The 16,995-nt window shown below is 40.9% G+C and overlaps 1 protein-coding gene across 1 annotated transcript in view; it reads right to left on the bottom strand.

The window, feature by feature from the left end:
• CACNA1S (calcium voltage-gated channel subunit alpha1 S) overlaps positions 1-16,995 on the bottom strand; it is a 102,322-nt gene that overhangs the window by 68,126 nt on the left and 17,201 nt on the right. The window contains exon 3 of the mRNA XM_072648237.1: positions 1,100-1,239. Within this exon, the coding sequence (XP_072504338.1) occupies positions 1,100-1,239 (140 nt within the window). The remainder of the gene's footprint in view (positions 1-1,099; positions 1,240-16,995) is intronic.

Below are 16,995 nucleotides of genomic sequence, written 5' to 3'. Positions count from 1 at the left end.
AGCCCTCCTGGACAGCTCTACTCTTCCATGATTTCTCTCCCTTCCCTAAACTGCTCCAGATCTTAATGTCTCTACCACGAAACTTGTCATTCAATTACCCATAGCTGGGTAGTGTTCTCCAAGTATTCATGTCCATTTCCCTTGCCTCCCCAACTAGACTGTAAACTCCTTTATGGGAGGAGCTTTAGTATATGCTTCATTTGCATTCCCCAGCAGCACCAAACACAGTGGTGGACACAAAGCAGGTGCTTAGAAAATACTTTCTGAATTGAATTTAATGATTTAAACTCAGCAGTTGGAGCACTATTCCATATGTAATAGCCAGCCAGTACAGACTCATTCATATTGAAATACCCTTGAATCAAAATTATTTTGAATTTATTTTGTTTACAAAGGGATTCTGATTCATGTATATTTTAATATGAGTGGAACTGTTCTGAATGGCTGCCAGGTAGGAAATCATATTCTGACTTCTGAGCTTGTATAATTGAATTCACCCATGTTTCTACAATTCCTTATCTGTGAATCGCAGTAGAATTTTTTAAATTTAATTTTTTTCACCACCAACAAAAAATTGTCTTTCCCTCCCATTTCACCTCCGTTGGAAAGGGGAAAAACAAAACCCTTATAACAAACACATATAGTGGGGCAAATCATATTCCTGCATTGGCTCCCCAAAACCAATACCAGGGGTAAGGAACCGCAGTCTCAAGGCCACATTTGGCCCTCTAGGTCCTCAAGTGTGGCCCTTTCACTGAATCCAAACTTCATAGAACAGCTCTCCTTAATAAAAAGATAGGTCCTATATAGTGCTTAGCACCTAGTTGATATTTAATAAATGCTTATTGATTGATGAAAGGAAATGATTACAGGAGCCAGACTGATTCAGCTGGGGCAGGGGAGAAGAATGAATGGGGTTAAGTTAAATAGTCTATCAGTCAAGGGATCTTATGATGCCTTCCCCTACATCTCCTGTGAAGGACGTTAGCAGAAGGGTGAAGTTCTCCATTTTTGCATACATATCCCTTACCACAGTGTTCCTCCTGGCAAAGATGCCCATTCCCCTCCAGTCCTGGAATGTTTGCGAGCTACTACTTACCCAAGGAAGACGATGATGAAGTCTAGCACGTTCCAGCCACTGCGCAGGTAGGCGTCTTGATGGAAAAGGAAGCCATAAGCAATGATCTTCATGGCAGCCTCAATTGAAAAGACGATGAGGAAGAAATACTCCAACTTCTCCTGCAGAGTTGTTGGAGGGGGGCGGAGAGGTTAGTCCCCAAACAGAAGATTTCCTAGCTGGTTTCTCTTGACATTTAGGTATGATTTTTCTTGTTATTACTACCCCAGAGACTGAAGGTATTTCTCTCACACAGGTCTGGGATTCAGCATATTTTCCACTTTAACAGGGACACTCCTTCCTGTGTTACAAACTGTGATATAGCAGGATGGCCATCAGCTTAAAGGACACAATATTTTACTGCAGGTATGTGTGGTGGAATCATGGGAGTTCATGCTATACAGGTGAGGGACATAGTCCCATGTTTCTTAATTCTCGATTGACTTGGTTAACAGCAGTGCTCAGAGGTCATTTGGTCTATCCAGCCAGGCTTGTTTTACAGATTTTACAAACTCAGGACCAGAGAAGTTAAATGATTTGCCCAAGGTCACACAGGTGATCAGTGGTATCCCAACCACTATCCTTTGACTTCTAATCCAGCTAATTTCCATTACACCACACTGTCTCCTCCTCCTGGTTTGGTGCCTCCTGTAAGCCCAATCATTTGGTTCATTTTGTCCTTACTTAAGTTATTACTACTATTTCCCAGACTCAGATTTATTGGTAATCATTTACCTGTCTAGTGGGGGCAGCCAGGTGGCACACTGGATAGTGTGTAGGCCTGGAGTCAGGAAGATCTGTCCTTCTGAGTTCAAACCCAGTCTCACACACTTACTAGCTGTGTGACCCTATACAAGTCAATTCAACCTGTTTGCCTCAGTTTCCTCATCTGTAAAATGAACTAAAGAAGGAAATGGCAAACCACTTCAATATCTCTGCCATGAAAAGCCCAAATGGGGTTCACAAAGAGTCAGACGTGACTGAAATGACTAAATAGCAAAAACCTGTTTGCTTATTTTTAATCTCCTCCTTGCCTTCCTTGCATCCCTCCTACCCCTATTAGAGTTAAACTCTCTAAGAACAAGGACTTTCATATTTCTTTTTAGATTTCCAGGACCTAACATGGTGCCCTTGCACATTCTGGGGGGAAGAACAGTGATTTCATGGGTGTAATGAGGAAAGTTCCTCTACTATGCAGAAAATTCTTCTACCAGCCTATGCAGATTGGCACATGCTTTGCAAATTCTTGTCTTAAAGAGCTCCTGGGGCACTGAGAAATTAAATGACTTGGGTCACACTTCCAGCTTGTGTCAGAGGTGGAACTTGAGCCTAGGTCTGCCTGTCTCCAAGGCTCACTCTGTTCAGTACACCACAGTCTCTTTCTGCCTTGTGTATCCTAGGTGCTTAATAAATGCTCACTGAGTGAATTCTTGGATTATTCCCATTCTTTAGTCTGAGCTCAGAGTTACTTCCCTTAGCCCATGTTGTCAATGGGAAAGCAAGGTCTGGGATGGAGATTATTCTTTGGTTAAATCATTCTTCTCAAAACCACTTAAACTTGGTTGGTTTGATCTCTGCTCATAAAATTTCCCTAAATAATAACTGTTGTTGTACAGTCATTTCAGTTATGTCTGACTCTTTCTGGCCCCATTTGAGGTTTTCCTAGCAAAGATACTGGAGAAGTTTGCCATTTCCTTCTCCAGATCACTTTCCAGATAAAGAAATAGAGGCAAACAGGGTGAAGTGACTTGCCCAGAGTCACAAAACTAGCAATTGTCTGAGGCTGGATTTGAATTCAGGTCTTCCTTACTCCAAGACCAGCACTCTAGCCGCGCTAGGTCTAGCTGATCTGCTTCAAATTGGCAAAATGCTTTGTATATGTTATTTCATTTGAGATTCACCGCAACCCTGCAAAGTAGTCGCTATGGTCAATATTACCCATTTTACAAAGGAGGAAACTTTTGACTTTGTCTAAGGGGACGCAGCCCATATATCTCAGAGGCAGAATTCAAAACCCAGATCTACCTGACTCCAGGTCTAGCACTCAATCTACTATGACACACAGAACTTAATATTCTCTGGCTCAGGTCTTAAAGCCACTTTCATCTCTTTATGTTTCCACATGTCTTCTCTAAAGCTCTAAATATTTTCAGAATCCTCACCCCACTTATCATCATCATGGGCTTCCAACAACCTTCCATCCTTGGTCACCACACCCCTTGTCACATCACATTTCAGTCATCTTTTCACGTCTCATCTTGGATTTTGTCTTATCCCGGAGAAATATTAACATTAACTTTAATATCTATACAATTTCATTTTAGTTCATTTTATCTAGACCCAGCCCTACCGGTCTATTGTCAAATTCACATTTTCAGAGAGTTTTTTTTAACTTGGCGGTGATGTGGAAGGCAGTAGCAGCAGGTTTCATCAATAGCCTGGTCCTTGGGATCACCAAGGATCTTTTTCAGTGAAAGCTTCCAGGAAGTGTAGAGAGAAACAGAGGCACAAGAAATTGATCCTCAACAGATAATAGTGGGGGAAACATATCAGAAATATTACCTTAAATTTCTCAAGGGTACCTCTAGAACCCTGACGAGGAGATATAATCTTGCTCCAGTACCCAAGACTGATTTGTGAGAATGGGAGCTGGGATAAGACACCTTAGAGATTATAGGGGCTATGCATTATAGAAGATACACTCAACTCTGATTCCTCTCACCAATTCGTAATAACGATGATAGTTAACATTTATATAGCACCTACTGTGTGCCAGGCATTGTGCTAAGAACTTTACAATGATCATCTCATTCGCTCTTCACAATAACCCTGTGAGATAATAACAATAATACTATAATATTAGCTAACATTAATATAGCACTTATTGTACATTATGCTAACTGCTTTACAAACATTATCTCATTGGATCCTCACAACAACCCTTGGAGGTAGGGGCTACTATTATTCCCATTTTACATATGGGGAAACTGAGTGGTTAAGTGACTTTCTTAGGATCATACAGCTAACAAATGTCCAAGGCTGGATTTGAATGTAGATCTTCCTGACTTTAAACCCGGCACTCTATCCACTGTGCCACCTGAATCTCTCTCTCATCCAGAAGGCTCTTAAGACAACATTAAAATGGAAACTTGAGAACAGCTTTGCTACATTTGGCATCTTAGCAAAGTGGCAGTAAAAATGACTTTTTGACAGGGAAGATGATGTTTACCTGAAGGTAATCATTAGGAATGACAGACTGGGCTGAAGGGGCTTGTCAGTTACCAATTCTGAATCTCTTCTCTGGGGAGCAGGAAAGGGTGGACAAGAATGAGGAAGGAGAATTTCAAAGATGGATAATTGTGAAACTGGGGGTCAGGGTGAGCATATGTGAGTGTGACTACATGTTTTTAGTTAGAGCTCGTTTTTTTTTTAAGAACTAATTCATTAGAGGGTGGAATTCCTTAAAGTGAAAGAAATAAGAGAAAGTAAAAGAACTGAATCAGTATCAAAGACCTTAGGCCTCTGCTACTTTAGGAGGCTGGGGGAAGGAGGAGGAGGAGGGATAGCAGTGCCCAAAATAGATGCTGTGCTTTCCACAGGCTGCAGAAGAGGCTATTAGCCATCTCTCACCCAGTTTGGCCTCCCACATCTGCTGCTGCCTGTCTCTTAGTTATCCCTCTCGGCAGCTGGCCTCAAGCTCAGGTTGATAACTTCAAGGACTTGTGGGTGGTCAGATGGGGTAAGTCAGCTGTCTCAGCTGCTTGGCCTCTAAAGGCACAGCTCATTCCCCCAATGGGTTCTCTTATACAAAATCCTGGTGTTGATAGAATTACAAAGTATTAGAGCTGGAATCACATGTTTTCTGTATGTATGCATACATGTATATATATATGAATATCAGTAATGGTACATGTTTGGATGTATTTCATCTGTCAGGGTCAGCATGAGACTTAATATGGGTATGTTGAGAGAGCGTGTATATTTCTGTTTGTGTGTTCCTGAGTGTGTCTGTGTCAGTGAATTTGGAGGTGTTAATCTGAGTCAGTACTTTGCACTCATGCTGTAACACCCATACATACACTTCCGGACGTAGACAATAACTCCCTCTCCAATCAGTCTACGTATTGACTCATAGAATTCGATGCATATGTAACAATCAACAATAACAACGTGAACTACTTTGTAAACCCTAAAGTGTTGTATAAATTCTAACTATTATTATTTTCTAAAAAGATCAACAACTAATTGCCCCATTTTATGGGTGAAGAAATGGAGACTCAGAGATGGGAAATTGCTCTCAGTCATACAACTATCAGTGTCTGTGTGTCAACTCTAATTAACATCAGCTCCCTGAATAATGGGAGCTAAGAGCTGGGATGGAAATATGTATGTGTTGTAAAAACAGCCTGTTCACACCCATTGGAGGTGTCTTTGTTGCCTTATGTGTGATATATAGCTTTAATTCTTCAGGAATTGTTGTATTTCATGTCTTACAACACGTAAGCAACACTGGTAGATGGTATTTGCTTTCATGGGAAACGTGAAAGATTTGGAACTTCCAGAAGGCAATCTAACTTTTCTATTTCCCCTGTTCAACTCTGGGCCAAACTCATTGTTCACCTGTACTATTTGTCCTCGATATACATACTGATGGGCAAGTTCTATAGATTGTCCATTCAAATGCAAGCTATAACTTGAACAATAATCATTATTCATCCACTTGATATTTCCTGTGTGGATGATCTGACCAAACATCTTAGAATGATTACAGATCTATTTTAGGGGGCTCTGAAGTGTTCTAGGGCTTGATGTAATTAGCACAATGTATATAAAAACAGGAGAAGGCCCTCACCATCTGCAGCGAACACTTCTCCAATTTAGACTCTGTGCTGGATGTCTTCTATCACAGGGACAAATACTTTGGTCAAACATGTGTCTCCCTACTTTATGTCTCATTTGATGTTGAGGATTAGAGAGTCATTGAAAAATTCTGTTTTTATTTCTTTCAAAGAATATTGAGTAATTTTTGATGTACAGATGAGAGATATCTTGTTGTAAAGGAGGCTATAAGGTGGCATTTTGTTCTATGAAATAAAATGCTTTTTCATAATCAACAGGCAATAACAATAGTGGGTTTATATATTCTCTACATCATTTAGTCAATTGTAAAATGGTAAATATGTAGCCCATTATTGAATATTTCTAGGGGAAACCTACTTATTCTCTACCAATACCCTTACTGAGGATATCTCAAATCATATATAGATGATTCTCATAAAGATTTACTGGAAAACAAATGTAGAGGTTGGAAGAGTAGACGTATAGTTTATGTGTAATTGATGGTTTCTGTATTTTAAAAATTATTAATAAGATTAATTTATTAATAAGATCTAAGACTTTTCCCTCCACACCTTTGATATCTTCTTCTCCTTCAGATATCTTGTATATCAATCACCCAATGCTGTCACAATTGTGTTGACTCCAACACAGTTCTCAATATACATTTAGCCTAATCCTGAGGCTTTCCCTGTCTGTTCTTTTGTAGAATTTCTTTTTCCAGAGTAAACACATCTAGGAATGTGATGTTAGAGTCCAAATGTGGTCATTCTCCTGTCCTTGCTAAAGAAAAGTTTGTAACAGTGATTTTTACAAATTTTTCCCATTTTTCTTCTACGCTCTTTCTGCTTTCATCTTTTAAATGCCCTTAGAATGAGGTTGCTTACTTGGCTAACTTGCCAAATTGTCTTTTCCTGCTCTAAATCACTAATAATAAGAGAAATGCAAATCAAAACAACTCTCTCACCCAGCAAATAGGCAAAAATGACAAAATGTGAGAATAGTCAATACTGGAGGGCTTGTAGAAAGATAAGTACACTAGTACATTATTGGTGGAACTGTGAATTGGCATATCCACTCTGGATGTCAATTTGTAATTACGCAAATAAAGTGACTAAAATGTCCATACTGTTTGAACCAGAGGTTCTGCTTCTAGGCACATATCCTAAGGAGGTCTCCGAGAAAAAGAAAGGTTTAACATACACCAACATACACATTAACCATAGCATTTTTTGCAGTACTATAGAAACAAAGGAATGGAGATAAAATAGATCCCCATCCACTAGGGAATGACTAAACAAATTGTGGTACGTAAATCTAACTGAATATTGCTGTGTGCTAAGAGATGACAAATGTGATGAATGCAAAGAAGCATGGAAAGACATGAACACAGGCAAAGTGAAGTAAACAGAGCAAGGAAAACAATATACAAATGACCACCCATGTAAATGGAGAGAAAAGCAACCACAGAACAACCACAGAACTGAATGTGGTGAAATGATCAGGAATAAACTTGACCCTAAAGAAGAGACATGAAGACACCTCCTCCCTCTTCTTTACAAGGAGAAGGTAGAGAAATGCAGGATATCGCATATTATGTAAGATAGTTCTATGCTGAAATTTTTTCTCCTTCTTAAAAAAAAGAAAAAAGCCCCCAAATTCCTAGTTACAAGGAATGACTTTTTGAAGGGGGAAGAGGAAGAGGAAGAACCAAGGGGAAAATGCAGGTTATAAAAATGTAATCAATAAAAATCTATTTGTATGTAGTTGGAGACTGGTCAAAAGAGGCTTAATTCTAGAAACACAAGCAGTTAGTGATCCCATTTCTTGAAGTATCTGATGATATGTATTGAAGAGGCCTGACTTTCTACCTCAGAGCATACACAAGCATTCTCTGACTGTTTCTGATCTGCCTTTTAGATTGGCTGTTGGTTGAGTGTATACAAAAGATTCCCATGGTCTCTTTCCTTTCCTGGGGTTGAATAAAGAGGATTAGCTGCTTTGGGCCCCTGGGTCAGGGGGCAGCATTGGGCCTGGACCTGGCAGGAAGGCTCAAGCTAAGAATGACCCTGCTGTTCCCTGGAGAGGTAGCAATAGTGATGGCAGCCTATTCTTTCTACCCATGTTGATATGAAGCCATGAACATCTGACCCTGTGGATTCTTCTGCTACTGATAGGACTGTTTTTTCCTGCTTCGGATGAAAGAGCATTGGGGATAGACTAGGCTGTGACTTTAAGAGCTTCAAATTGTTGAGAGCCACCAGATATCTAGAGTTCATGCTGGATATTTTAAAGAGCTCAGTCCAATGTCAAATTGACTCCACAGGCAAGATGGTGGGTCCTACAAGCAAGGCAAGGACTCTGCCCATAGGCTCTGCTAAATTAAGAAGTGAACTTGGTGGAGCAAAGGTTTTGTAGCAGCTGCTTTAAATTTGAACCCACTCTCCCTAGAGACTGAGGGGTAGAGGAAAGTGTGTCTCAGCTTTGGATGAACATGTTTTTAATTCTTTTCTTGCTGTATCTTCTCAGTAAATATCCTTTTGTAAAAACTAATTGATATTAATTGTTTAAATGATACTGGGGCATTCATTATGGGGTCAATGAATGATACAAAGATAATACTAACTGTAGCTGGTGATTTTGGGGGGAATATTTTGAAGAATATACTGGAAAGGGGGCTTAAGTGGATAGAATGAAAAAGAAACCACATTACCCCTCAGAGGTATCCCTGGAAAAGTCTGATGGGGAGATATATCTATTTAACCTTGCTCCAGGACCTGACTTGTCACTTCTAGTGTTGGGATAAGGACCCTTAGAGTCTTTAAGGGCTATATTAAATGAATGAATGAATAAATGAATGAATGAATAAACTGGCATTTCCTTCCACTGCTTCTCTCTCCTTTATGAACCAATACCAATGTTGGTAATTGTCCATCATTCTTCTACCTAGGGCTTTGTATATGAGTTTATCTTCTAGTCCAGTGTGGCCTTTGACAGCCATCTGTCTCTGTCCAGCAGAAAAAACAGACATTTGCTGACTAGGGCGCCTTCTGGACTGTTTTGGTCTTCTTGTGATGGCAATGAATTTACTTGAGTTAGACCTCTAGATAAAAAGTATTACAGTCAGTGTCAATGTCATTTCTGATATCCATTTCCCAGTTTTGATTGTGAATTATTATATACATAATTATTAATACTACTAATTTATTTTTGCTGTACTATGAACTACCTATATGATCTCAGACAAATTGCTTTACATTTCTTGGTCTCAGTTTCCTCATCTGGAAAATGGGGAGGATATGAAAAATGAGAAAAATATTATTCCTACCATACAGGACTACCAACACTCAACATAATGGCTGGCACATAGTAGGTGCTTAATAAGTATTTGTTGACTAACTTTCACAAAGATCAGATGAGATAATGGCTAAGAAAGTTCTTTGAAATAAAGCACTATGTAAAAGCAAAGTGACATTCCCTTAGTGTATTGCCTTTATGTATTTTCTCAATCAAACTCCAAGAAAAAGCTATTTATTTATACTGGTTGTTTCCATTTCTCCTCTCACTCAACTTCTCCTTGTTTTCTGGAATACCACCTGATCACTCAGCTGAAACTACTCTCTCCCAAGTAACTGATGATCTTTTAATTGTTAAATTCCTTAGTCTTTTCTCAGTCCCCATCCTTCTTGACCTCTCTGGATTTGACATCATTGACCATCCTCTCCTTCCAAATGCCTTCTCTTCTCTCTGAGATTTTGCATCGCTCCTCTCTCTTGGTTCTCCTATCTATCTGACTGCTCCTTTTCAGTCTCCTTTGCTGTATCATCATTCACATCACATCTTCCTAGTGGTGAATGTACCTCCAAGGTTCTTTCCTGAGTTTTCAGGCTACATCTCAACTCTTGTGACCCCCATGAGTTGAAGTCATGTGTTCTACAATCATCTTAAGGCAGACAAGTCCTATTTCCAGTCCTACCAAATACCCACTCAACATTTAAAAAATGGAAGTCTTGCTTTATAGGCATCACCAACTCAAGATGTCTAATCTCCTCCCCACCCCCCACCCCCAAACCCACCTTTCTGTGTAACCCATTTCTCTCAAGGGCACCAGGTTTTCAATTTGGCGCCAACCTTGACTTTTCACTCTCCTTTATCCCATGTATTCAATCAGTTGTCATATATCATTAATTCTATCTCCATAACATTATCTCAGGTTTGATCCTTTTCCTCCATTCACATGGGTGCCAACCTTATTCAGGCCTTCCTCTCTTACTTGAAGAATTTTGATAGCCTTCTCATCCTTCTGCCTCCAGCTTTTCCTCTTTACCATTCATCCTTTGCATAACTGTCAAAGTGATTTTCCTAAAACACTGGAATGACCATGTTACTACCTGGTGCAAAAAGTTTTAGTGACTCTATTGCCCTAGGACAGAATTCAGATTTTGCTTTGGAAAGTTAAAACTTTCCCCAAGCTAGTTCAAGCCTCCCTCTCCAGGATTGTTAAACATTACTCCCAGTCAAGGTAGCTTTCTTGCATCTCCTAGTACATGGTTTTCCTCTGTAGCTTTGTAAACTGTACCCCGTGCCTGGAATACATTTCCTCTTCACCTTTGTCTCTTGAAATTCTTAAATGCCTTCAAAGTTTGGCTCAAATGCTAACTCCTTTAAGATGCTTTTCTTGATCCATTCAGCTACCAGCACTCCACCTTTATCTTCCCTCCCGACTCTCAGGTAGGTTCAATTATCTTCATTTTATAGTTGAGGAAACTGAGGAAAGCAGAGGTTAAGTAACTTGCCCAGGTTCGCCCTGCTAGTAAGTATCTGAGGCTAAATCTGAACTCAAGTCTTTGTCACTCTCCAGGCCCAGCATTCTATTCATTAAGCCATCCACTGCCCCTACCTGACACATAGCACACACTCAATAAATGCTTGTTGATTGATAATTAATGTTGTTGTTAATATAATACCATCATTACCAATAGTAGTCCCTCTCTAAATAGGGGCGCCTACTCTCTCCATAAAGAATGCCCGCCTGTCAGATCTCACTATCTTCCCTCAGCTGGAGTGGGCACCATTTGTGACCTGACAGCCCCGTAGGTCCTTTGCCCCTTTGTATCTCAGTCCTTGACAGCTTTGGCAGGAGGAGGAGAAAAACAGAGTCCAGTCTGTTTCTTCTCATTCATCTTAATCATTACATCAACAGGCATAGGTTGGGGTCTTGGCTTTCATGAGCTACAGGTACCCATTCAATGGGACTGTCTACCTTCCTACTCATACCTCCTGGGAGTACTTGGGCAAAGGATCAACTCAGGGGGAATGAATACTTTCCTGATAATAACATTAGGGGCCCAAAGGGGAATAAGACTGTTTTCTCTTAGAAAAGACAGTAGACTCTGTCTAGGTATAGCCATCTGGAACCAAAATAACTACTGGGAACTCTTAGTTCTTCAGAAGCCAGTCAGTTGTCCAATCTTTGGGTTATTAAAGTGCCTTGCTTTGACTGACTGCTTTTCTTCTTCATTGGTTGTGGTGATTGTGGAACAGAATGAGGATCATATATAGGATCAGAGGACCTGGGTTCCAGTTCTGGGATAATCCTGAGGCTGTTATGGGCAGGGTACAAAAACGAAGTCATGCCTACCATCCTGCAACATAACACCTATCATTCAGCAGAGAACGAGCAGATGGAAATACAGAGAAGAAAACAGCTCAGGAGATAATACCAACCACAGTTTGGTTAAAAAAAAAAAGCAGCCAAGGCAATGACATCAGCAGATTTGTAGGAGCAGCAAGCAGTAGCTTCACTGGCAGAGAAGGGGTGGAAGTGGGGACACAGTCCTAGGACTATAAGTATTCTCGACATGTGATTGATCCTTCCTCCACTGTTGGCATGGAAACCTGTGGGCTAGTGGGCCCCTACGCACGTATCTTTATCATCTTGCAGTGGTTTAATGAAATGGCTTTTTGTTTTGAATGATTAGGTCCTTTGCTTTGGTCTGATGAAAGATAAATATCAAAGGAGGCTTGTAAAGTTTAGTTTTTTGATGGCAGTTGGGGTTCAGTGACTTACCTAGGGTCACACAGCTAGTCAGGGTTTGAGGCCAGATTTAAACTCAGGTCCTCCTGACTTCAGCACAGGTGTTCTATCCCACGGTGTCACCTATCTGCCCCTGAAGTATTAGTTTTAATTAGATACTAACCCAAGTATGCATTGAACCTGGGTGTAGTTTTCAGGGGCCTACATTTGTCAGGGCCCTGGGTGACATTATTCTTTTGGATAAGATGGAGATATCTGGGTTAGACAATACTAGTTAAATAGATTCAGAATTTGCTAAATATCCACATCCAAAGAATAATCATTAATAGTTCAATATCATCTTGGAAGGAGATTTTTAATAAAATGTCCCAGGGATCTGTGTTTGGGTCTCTACTGTTGAACATTTTTATCAATTAATTAAAAATATAGATGCCATACTAATCAAATATACAAATGTCACAAATCTAGGAGGGAGAACCCGTACACAGGAAGACAAATTTCAGTTCTAATAAGATATTTTGTTCATTTTTTTTGCAAAGATGCTAGAGTGATTTGCCATTTCCTTTTCCAGCTCATTTTACAGAAGAGACAACTGAAGCAAACAGAGTTAAGTGACTAGTCCAGGGTCACACAACAAGTGTCTGAGGTCAGATTTGAACTCAGGAAGATATCTTCCTGACTTCAGGTCCAGCACTCTATTCAGTGTGCCACCTAGCTGCCCCTCAATAAGGAATGGGAACTCTAGAAAAAGGGGTGGGGAACCTGCTGTCTCAAGGTCACATATGGCTTTCTAGATCCTCAAGTGCAGGTGTGCCTCAAGGTTGCAGGTTTCCCATCTGTGGTAGAATGTTGAGCCATATGTAATAAGACAATTTAAAATAAAGAAATGTAAAGTGATAGGATTGTATATTTGAGCTGGGAAGACCTTAGAAATTATATAGTCTATCCTTCCTACTGTAGTCAGTTGGTTAGAAAAATTTATTAAATGCCTACTATGTGCTAGACAAATCATTAGGGATTCAAAAAAGGGTAAAAGACAGACCCTCCCCTCTATGAACTAAAGTTTTTGGATTTTTTTCACCCCTTGTTTTACAAACAAGGAAACTGAGGGACAGAGAAGTGATTTGCCTAAGGATTATACAGGCAGTGAATCATCAAACCAAAATTTGAAATGGAATCCTCTGACTTTAGCTTTGGAGTGGTTTGTAGTTTTACCCCAAACCAAGATTATATTTGGGTTCAAAAAATAAATTTTGTAAGTGTGAGTTGGGGAAATGTGACTGAATAGCAATTTCTCTGAATTTATCTGTAATGGAATTCTATCTAGATACACATCCCCCATCTCATACTCATAAGATTTATTTTTCGAATCCAAGTGTAAAACTTGGTTTACAATCTAAATATGAGTCAGCAGCATGATAGGTGGCTGAGAAAAGCTGATGTGCATCTAGGCTTCATTAAGAGTATTCTATCTGGATCAGACTACATCTGTAGAGTTGTGTGCAGTCCTGTTTAGGAAAACACAGATCCCTGGGACATTTCATTAAAAATCCCCTTCCAAGATGATATTGAACTATTAATGATTATTCTTTGGATGTGGATAATCTGGAGAGTATCCAGAGAAGGGCAGCCAAGATGGTGCAAGGGCCTTGAATTCAAGCTCTACAAATTTAACAAATTTCAGCTTGATATCATGGAAAGCATCCTAATAATGAGAATTCAACAAAATTGGAATGAGCTATCTTAGAAGCAGTGGATTTCCTTCCACTGAAGGTCTTTGAGTAAAAGCTCTTCATAGATATTTGATGGATTGATGTTACTGAGGGGAGTCCTGTTCCAGTATGAATTAGACTTGGTGGCTTCTGAGGTCCCTTTTGGCTCTGAGAATCCTTGCTTCCTGAGAGCTTTCTCTGCCTCTGCGGATCTGCCTAGCAACACAGCCTTGAAAACACCTCTGTCTTTGTTTCTGGAATATGACTTGGCAACGGATTTGGGCTCCCAGAGGGGAAAGTCAGGCAAATGTGCTTTTTGCCTTCCTCCCCAGTAGAGGAGCATAACAATAGGCCTCTCATACCTATATGCACTGTCTTACCCACATCCTGTCATAGTGTCTCAGATCCTACCACCGTGCAGTTACTCATTTGGGTTAAGCCGGTGTTTCCTGTTAAATGCATAGTCCCTGGTGAGTGATAATCCATTAAACCTTTATCAATCTTTAATGACTTAACTTATTACTTTGTCAAACTCTTCCCAAGGTGACTGCTAGGCTGGAACATTTGTTGCAGAAAAGGAGGAGAGAAAGGTCTGGAGTATGGGAATATGTCCTGAAAGGACAGGTCTCAGTGGAAGGGTGAAATGAGAGGGCTCCAGGAAGCCCTTGTGCGGGCAGATTTGGGGAGGAGGATGCTGGAAGGGGAGGTGGAGGCGCTTTGAAAAGACAAACCTCAGTAACTTCATGGTTGCATCTAAGGCTAGTACAGGGAGACTTTCCCAGCTTGTAGATCTGCTGCTTCTCACCCCTACTTAATGAACTTCAGGGACTCCCCCCATTCTGGTGCCTCTAAGATCTGGTTTAGGGGTAGGGAAACTGCAGCCTCGAGGCCACATGTGGCCTTCTAGGTGCTCAAGTGTGATCCTTTGACTGAATCCAAATGTCGTAGAATAAATCCCCTTAATAAAAGAATTTGTTCTGTAAAACTTGTGTTCTCAGGGCTGAAGTTTCCCCACCCCTGGTCTAGTTTATAATGATAAATGTCTCTGTTTGGAAATTCACGCTCTTCAAAACATGCCCCTATCCTACTTTTCTAGTCCTATTACACATTATTCCCCTTCATGCATAGAATATCCAGATAAACTGGCCTTACTATTCCTTATGCAAGACATTTCCCTTCTCCATACCTTTGCCGTCCCCCACACCCGGACTTCAAACCCTTCTTTCCATTACCTTTTGAAATCCCTGTTTTCCTTCAAGTCTCAATTCAAGCATTAACTTCTTCATGCGACCTTTCCTGGTTCTCCCAACTACTAATGACTTGAACCTTGACAGAGTTACTTTGCATATATGTTGTGTATACAACAGGCACTTTTGCCTTTGTATTCTCCAGTGCCTAGTTCTTGGTACATAGCAAATACTCAAGAAATGCTTGTGGATTGAATGACTGATGGATTAGATCCATGCAAGGGACTGAGGCAGAAGGATGTGAAGGGCACTGAGGATTAATTTATACATAGTGTGGGAGTAAGGACATAGGCAACAACATAGGGAGACTAGGATTTGAATACAAGCTCTCTAACTAATGCACTGAATGTATTTGGTCTCTGACAAGTCTATCTTCTCCTCTCTCCCTCTGTTTCTTTTCCCTTTACTGCCTTGTTCTCTCTCTGTGTCTCTGTCTCTGTCTCTTCTTCCCTTCCTCCCCTTTCTCCCTCCCTCCCTCTCTATCCCTATTCTCTCTCCCTTTCCTCTTTCTCTCTTTCTCAAAGTTTCTTCTTTTATTAAATGAAAAAATAGTTTAATTTTGAGCATGTCTAGTTCAGCTCTGACATTCTTTGATCGTTTTTAGAGGTGTACTGTGGCCCTTTGGCTTCAGGGATTTTCCTGTGTCCTTGCGATTTGATTTCTTGATTCTGGTTTCCTTGGCTCTCTCCAAAATTCTGACCCTCGGGTAACACCACTTAAACCTGAGACTTCCCAAGGGAGCATGGCCTCTCAGAATGTCCATTTACCCTCTCCTCTCAGGGGCATTCAGTGCTTTGATATTACCGAGATTGATTCAGGATCTGGGTTTGGAAAATGACCTACCCAAGAATGAAGCAAGTGGATATATTTAGACCTGTGAACCTTTGCCCAAAACTATCTGGTTCTCTCTGTCTACCTCACCTCTCCAAACAGACCTCTGAGACCCCCTTCTCCCCTCCTTTCCCCTTGCCTGGGACAGGCAAGAGCAGGAGTTCATGGGGTATAGCGTGTATGTGCATGCATGTGAATGTGTGTGCACATGTGTGTGTGAAGATTGATGTTGGAGAATGGAAGAACGTTAGAAGGGACAGCATGGGGACTACTGGGGAGCAAGCAAGGGGAAGGGTCACAGTGAAATTAGGAAATCAATATTAGCTAAAGTGAGAGGAAAGAGAGTGAGGAGATTGGCAAGGTCAGAATGATCTTGGAAAGTCAATCAGTCCTTCCCCTCACACGTTGTTGCCTTTCTTCGGGCTCTGCTGGGGGTCTGTCAAATGTGGCTGTGGCCATGGGGTAAGTGGGGCCACCCCATGGGAGTGGTAGAAGCCATTAACTCTGACACTTTTCTTTAAAAAAAGTAGAGTCCTCTAAATTTTCCAACTAGTTAAAGGAGTTTCAAGAGTCCTTTACTCTGAGTTCTGTAACTAAATCTCATGGGGGTTTGAATATGTGCCTAGGATGAGGGGTTATGGATAGAGAGCCAAGAGGAACCTCAGAGATGACCTAATCCATTCCCTTCCCTTGACAGGTGAGGAAACAAGGCCAGAGAAATGAAATGATTTGTTCTTGGTCTCAGAATCAGAATTTGAACTCAAGTTATCTGACTCCAAATCCAGTATGTACCTCCTAGTTGCCTCATTGGACTGGGGGTGAATGTTGGGGGTTCAGGACCATGTGCAGTAGAGGCTAGAGAGCTCACTCCAGTTGGGCCTCTGATGTCTCAGAAATCCAGTCCTGCCCAAGCTCAGGAGTCTGTGTGGGAAATTTGTGTGCACATTCCTGACTCTAAAAAAAGCCCCCCCCAGTGTTGATGGGATGCCAGAGATACCAGAGGCTTGGGCCTCAACCGTCTTAGGGACACTGAGCTGTAACCTAACCCCATAAGTCCTTCATGGAGTATCAATGAAGGAGTCTATTGTGGACCAAGGGGCCCTGCCAAGGCTGCTACCTCAGAGGGCACGTGAGGGGCATGAATGGCCACCTCCCTAAATAATAATAGTTCACATTGGTATCATGCTTTAGGGCTTACAAAGCACATGTCTCACA

The sequence above is a fragment of the Notamacropus eugenii genome, chromosome 2, assembly GCF_028372415.1.
Source record: "Notamacropus eugenii isolate mMacEug1 chromosome 2, mMacEug1.pri_v2, whole genome shotgun sequence".
In the NCBI taxonomy this organism is placed as follows: domain Eukaryota; kingdom Metazoa; phylum Chordata; class Mammalia; order Diprotodontia; family Macropodidae; genus Notamacropus; species Notamacropus eugenii.
The sequence above is the reverse complement of the archived record's forward strand: the minus strand, read 5'-3'. Positions and strand labels throughout refer to the sequence as shown.